This window comes from Phascolarctos cinereus, unplaced genomic scaffold (assembly GCF_003287225.1).
Source record: "Phascolarctos cinereus isolate Bilbo 61053 unplaced genomic scaffold, phaCin_HiC Scaffold_4;HRSCAF=312, whole genome shotgun sequence".
Lineage (NCBI taxonomy): Eukaryota > Metazoa > Chordata > Mammalia > Diprotodontia > Phascolarctidae > Phascolarctos > Phascolarctos cinereus.
In genome coordinates, this window is record NW_027555847.1 from 322,125,533 (window position 1) to 322,131,532 (window position 6,000).

At 37.9% G+C, this 6,000-nt stretch overlaps 1 protein-coding gene across 1 annotated transcript in view; it reads left to right on the forward strand.

Annotated features, from left to right (window-relative positions):
- The window catches only part of CMYA5 (cardiomyopathy associated 5), a 116,955-nt gene extending 112,591 nt beyond the window's left edge, over window positions 1–4,364 (forward strand). Inside the window, exon 13 of the mRNA XM_020998454.2 lies at window positions 1,484–4,364. Coding sequence (XP_020854113.1) covers window positions 1,484–1,730 — 247 coding nt within the window. The 3' untranslated portion in view covers window positions 1,731–4,364. The remainder of the gene's footprint in view (window positions 1–1,483) is intronic.
- Window positions 4,365–6,000: the final 1,636 nt, after the last annotated feature.

Genomic DNA, 6,000 nt, shown 5'->3' on the forward strand with positions numbered 1-6,000 from the left:
AGATCTTGGAGTCAGAAGATCTGGATTCTATCTCTGTTACTTTTATTTGTTTTATGTTGGGAAAATCTCGACCTCTGTTGGCTTCAGTTTCTTTGTCTGTAAAAAGAAGGAGTTGACTAAATTTCTCAGGTCCTCCCAACTTTAAAGCCCATAAAGCCAGCTATAGCTATGTCCTACTAGTATGAATAATCCCATTATTCTGGTAGCATTATTCGAATTCACACTATTCAAAATATAATTATACGTAAAATCTGTTAACTGGTTCCAACCCAATGGAAATATGCAATGAAAATGTCTGAATAAAAATTTGAATGCTGGACTACTTCATAGGCTTCATTATTCAAATTAATGGGGATCTAACTATGTCTAAAAAAAATAATGTTGTCATTGATAGGAAGTTGTGAAATAGGACCAGTTGACAAGGGAAATAATTGAGGATTAGCCAGGCTCACTAAACTGTAGTGTTGGAAAGAGGAAATATACAATGGAGCTGGAAAGATTGTTCCAAGCTATGTTGTTAAGGCTTTAAAAACCAAATAGAAGAATTTACATTTTATCCCGAAGGCAATAGGGAGCCACTGGATTTTAGTGACCAGAAAGCTGGCATGAAAAAGGATCATAGATTTCTGTGTAGAAGAGACTTAAAGACCACGGAATCCAACCTCCTCATTTAACAGATGGAGAAACTTAGGCAGAGAGAGGTTGACTTGCCCAGGGTCACATGACTCGTAGGTATCTGAGGGATGATAGGAACTTAGGTTCCAAGTCCATCTTTCTCCTCACTGTACCACCTTGCTGCCTCAGAAATCAGCTAGTCTTACCCTCTCATTTTATGAAATGAGCAAAATGGAGACTAGATAGTTGAAATGACTGGTCCAAGGTCATATAGAGAGTAAATGGCTAAGCTGGAATTTGAACCCAGGTCCTTTGACTCCAAATCCAACATTCTTTCTACTACCCTGCCCTTTCTCTCTAAAGAATGAAGAATGAAGCTGAGCAAAATTATTCACTTTTTCTTCAACAAACTTGAACAGAGGTCCTTATGTAAATTATGAAACTGTAAAATTAATGCATTCCAGGGGAAGCAAGATGGCAGAACATTTTTTTGATACATAGAAGCCTCCAAGGAACTTTTATTCAGAAGAATGACAATCAATGAATGCAGCAGCTGAAAGTGTAGGCAGTTGGAAAAGAATGAGAATGTTGAAAAAAAGTCAAAAGGTTGCAGGGGGTCATGTTGATTATTCTGAGGTGGCCTTTTTACAACAGGATGGAAAGAAATATTCAAAATCCTAGTCATTTGGGTTCATGTTACATTTATACTTGAATCCCCAGGAAGGGTCCAGTTAAATGCCTGGCATGGCATTATGTGCTGGGCCATCCTTTGTATTCTGGTTAATAGCTGGTAAGTTAATCATGGTACATTATTTTCATAGCTCAGATTCATTTTAATTTTTATGCTCTCTATTCTGTTTCATTTCAGGTATACATTTTTCAGCAATGGCACGGTGAGCAACGTCCACGTGACTGAGCATCCAGTCAGAGTGGGCATTCTTCTGGACTACAGCAACCAGAGACTTTTATTCATAAATGCTGAGAGTGGGCAGCTGCTTTTTACCATCAGGCACAGATTCACTGGGCCCATTCACCCTGCCTTTGCCCTGGAGAAGCCTGGGCAATTCACCCTGCACCTGGGAAAAGAGCCGCCAGATTTTTTGAGGCATAAATAATGATTTGCTTTCAAAGTAGTGTTATTTGGAAGAGAAAGAATTCACATTTAAGGGATCTGTTCTCCTTCCCATAAGCCCTCAGCACATGTGCCCACACTCATACCCATAACTACTAATAACATCATTACACATGATAATAATAACAGCACACGCAGGACAATATTACCTTTCATTTGTGTGGCCTTGTGTGAGAAGAAAGGTTGAACAACCCCTACCCATTGAGTTATACATTGTGATGTATACTCAAAAGAAATATCTAAAGGAAAAGATTGGGTTAGACCTGTGGGTCGAAATGGAGAGAGCTACGTTCATACAAAGGAATTCTCTCTTCATTATTAAAGAAATAATTACCATGATGGACAGTGAGGGAGAAGGAAAGAGGGAATGATGATCTACCACATGAATGAGTTGCTTCTCCCACTAAAGGAACATTTGATTCTTTCCACAGGAAAATAAAACAAAACAAATCCTATGACATTTCACCATGAGACAATGAGTCCTAGTCACGGAATAATATCTCTCACTCTGAAAATGTTATCTGTTGTAAAGGTTATAATGAACTATTGTATAATATTGTATACTCTTGTACACGAGCCCCTTTTCTCTCAGAATCAAAATGTAGACACTGCTAAACTTTAGGAATCTGCTTTCTATAAATAAATGGGTAGAAAATATAAAATTAAAATGGTGGCCATGAAGACTTTACTATACAGAAAAGATCATAGATCAACTTATCTATATATCCTATATATCAACTTATCTTCTCAGGAACACCTGAGAAAAGCTGATGGACATTGTATTTCTATGGGCTGAGTTTTCATTAATTTTTTTAAATGTGAAAATGATACCACAAATTTTTCCAAAAAATAATTGTATCAGCTCATAGACAATACCAGTGATGAGAAAAAGAGGGAGTATATATGTTTATTTAGGATATTGCTTCTCATCAGATATAGTTTTTAAGAGCGTGTTTTATTGATACCTTTTGTCATTACCTCACAGTCATTTATGAAAATGATGACAAAAACAACCCTTTCCAGACCTCCCATACTGAATTCCTTCTCCATGTAACAAAGAAAAAACAACCAACAACCCCCCCACCCCCCACCCCCACACATCTGGTTCAATGACTACATCTGAAAATGTATTCACCCTTCTGCTCCCTGGGGTATGCTGGAGCCAAATCAATCTGGCTCAAGAGAGCTGATTATTGAATTTTGAGTGTGAGCATTTGCACCTGGGAAATTGGCTAACACTAAAATCAGAGCTCGATTTATTGTTTTGGGTAATGTCTAGACTTAAGGAAGTTATGGAGAAATATTAACAATGCAGATTAAACTTAAAAGTATGTCCTGTGTACATTTTTTTGGGGGGAAAGCCAGTTGTTAAACATTTATTGGCGCACCCCTCATAGTCCTCTCCAGATATAATATTGAAACACTCTCAAAACCTTACTGAAAAATAGGCTTACAAATCTTGACATGCCTTTCAGGATAATGTTGCTCTCATGTATTTTTGGAAGCATAAATACTTAGATCCTATTTTCTGAGTCTCTCAGTTAGAAGGGGATCTCAGAGCTCCTCTGGTCCAACCTGTATGTGAACAAGAATCCCTTTGACAGCATCCCCAACAAGGAATCCTCCAGCTTAATCTGATGATTTCTTGAGAAGGAGACACCACCGCCTCCTTAGATACACCAATCCACAATTGGCTGCTCTAATTATCAGGATTTTTCTCCTATCAAACTTATATCTGTCTTGGTCATTTCTACCCACTATTTCTCGTTCTTCCTTTTGGGATCAAGCAGAACAAATTTAATCTTTCTTCCAAATGGAAACCCCTTCCAGTTCTTGATTACACTCATCTTGGCCCCCTTGTCTTCTGTTTTTCAGATTAAGCATACCCAGTTTCTCCAATAGATGATCATGGTATGGTCTCCTGTCCCCTTATCATCCTGATCACTTTCCTCTGGATTAGCTCCAGCTTGTCAATATCTCACCTAAGATGTGACACCCAAATAGGGGAGAGAAACTGTGACTTAATTATATAGGGAACTTCTGGAAAAGAAAAGAAACCTCTCTTTGCCAATTCAGGTCTGAAAATTCTCTGCAATATATAGTGTTTGAAAAAATACACACACACACACACACACACACACACACTCATATACACATATATATGTATATACATACATATATAGTGTTTGACAGTTGCCTAGGACTCTGAGAGGTTAAGCATCTTGTCCAAGGTCACAGGGTCAGTACATGTCTGGGGGAGGATTTGAACCCAGATATTCCTGGCTCTGAAACCAGCTCTCTATTATTATACCATGCTGCCTCTCACCATAATGCCCAGAACTCAACATAATACTCCAGATATAGTCTGACCAAGACCGAGTACAGCAGAAGTATTAGCTCCCCTCTTACCACACAACTCTTAGGAAGTATAAGATGGTGGGTTTTCTGGTAGGAAGGAGATAATGTTGAGCTTACACTGCACTGAAATGACCCAAAATTTCCCCCCATATATCTGTCTTCTAGACCCATTTCTCTGCTTTTGTATTTCTCAAGTTGATTTTTTTTTAACTTTTTATTTATCCCTATTAAATTTTACCTGCCTGGATTTGGCCCATTATTATGGCTTGTCTACACCTTCTTTAGATCCCAGCTGTTATCCCACATGTAAGTCAGGCCTCCCAGTTTTATATCATTTGCAAATTTGATAAACCTGCACTCTGGGCTTCGATGCAAGTCACTGATGCAACTGTTAAGCAGCCCAGGGCCAAGCACAAATCCCTGGAATGCTTCACTAAAACATCTCTTCAAGACGATATCGACCCAGTGATGACCAATCTTTGCATCTGGTCATTTAATCAGTTCTGAATGCACTTAACTACATTATCATCTAGCTCATATCTTCCCATTTTATTCACAGGGATAGCAGGAGACATTATCAAATACTTGCCTGAACACAGGTAAATTTTACTATGGTATTTCCTGGTCTAGCAGTCTAGCAACTTGATAAAAGAAAAAAAAAAAGAAATGAGATTAAGCCAGTATGACCTGTTCTTGAATGAATGGATAAATGAAAAAGTATTTATGAAATGTTAACTGTGTGCCAAGCATTGTGCTAAGTGGTAGGGTTATGGGTATTAAAGGTCTGGCCTAATGAGTCAAGACATCTCATAATAATTGCAATGTGGTGAAAGAAAAAAGAAATTTCAGAATAGATTTTTTATTCTTCTCAAACAGTTCATAGGACAATTGATTTAGAACTGGAAGGGACCTTGGAAGCCATTTTATCATTTTTACATATGAGGAAAATGAGACTCGGAGATGTAAGGTGACTTGCCCAAGGTAGTCAATAAATGGCAGAGTGGATACTTAAAGCCAGGTCCAGCAAGGGGGCTCCATAGTGCACAGAGGGCCAGGCCTGAAGTCAGGCAGATTCATCTTCCTGAGTTCAAATAACACAGTCAACCATTCTCGAATGAAGAAGAGATGGGTGCTTCTTAAATAAAATATTTCTCATCTTTTCAAGGGAGACAACATGGTGCAGATGTGAAGTCAGGAGTTGCTATTCACTTGTTTCAGTCATGTCTGACTCTTCATGACTCCATTTGGGGTTTTCTTGGCAAAGATACTGGAGTGGTTTGCCATTTCCTTCTCCAACTCATTTTATGGATGAGGAAACTGAGGCAAACAAAGTTAAGTGACTTGACCAGGATCACACAGCTAGTAAGTGTCTGGGTCAGATCTGAACCAGCACCAGCTCCCACTCTGAGTAGATCAGGGGTTCCTTACTTATTTTTGTCATGGACCCTTTTGGTAGTCTGGTGAAGCCTAGGAACCCCTTCTAGAATCATGTTTTTAAATATACAGGATTACAAAGGAAACCAAGCATATTGAAATACAGCTATCAAAATATTGAAAAAACAAAGCAAAACCAAGTTCATAAATTCCAGGTTTTGGACTTGAGCAAATAGTTAACGTTTTGCTTTCAAAGGCCCAAGTTTCACAACTCACTTTTGTTTAATTTTTTTGTTTGTTTGACAGCTTATTAAATACACTTAATTGGTACTTTTTCTGCAATCTTTTAAATCACTTACACATGGATTAGCTTAAAATGTATTTCATAGAAAATATTGAAAAAATAAAATGAAAATGAGAAACTGCATATACATCTGGATAATCAGCTGAAATATGAACAGAATTCCTTTAATTTAATCTGTAGGTGTGCTAAATGAAGATACTTATGAAATCTCAATAGG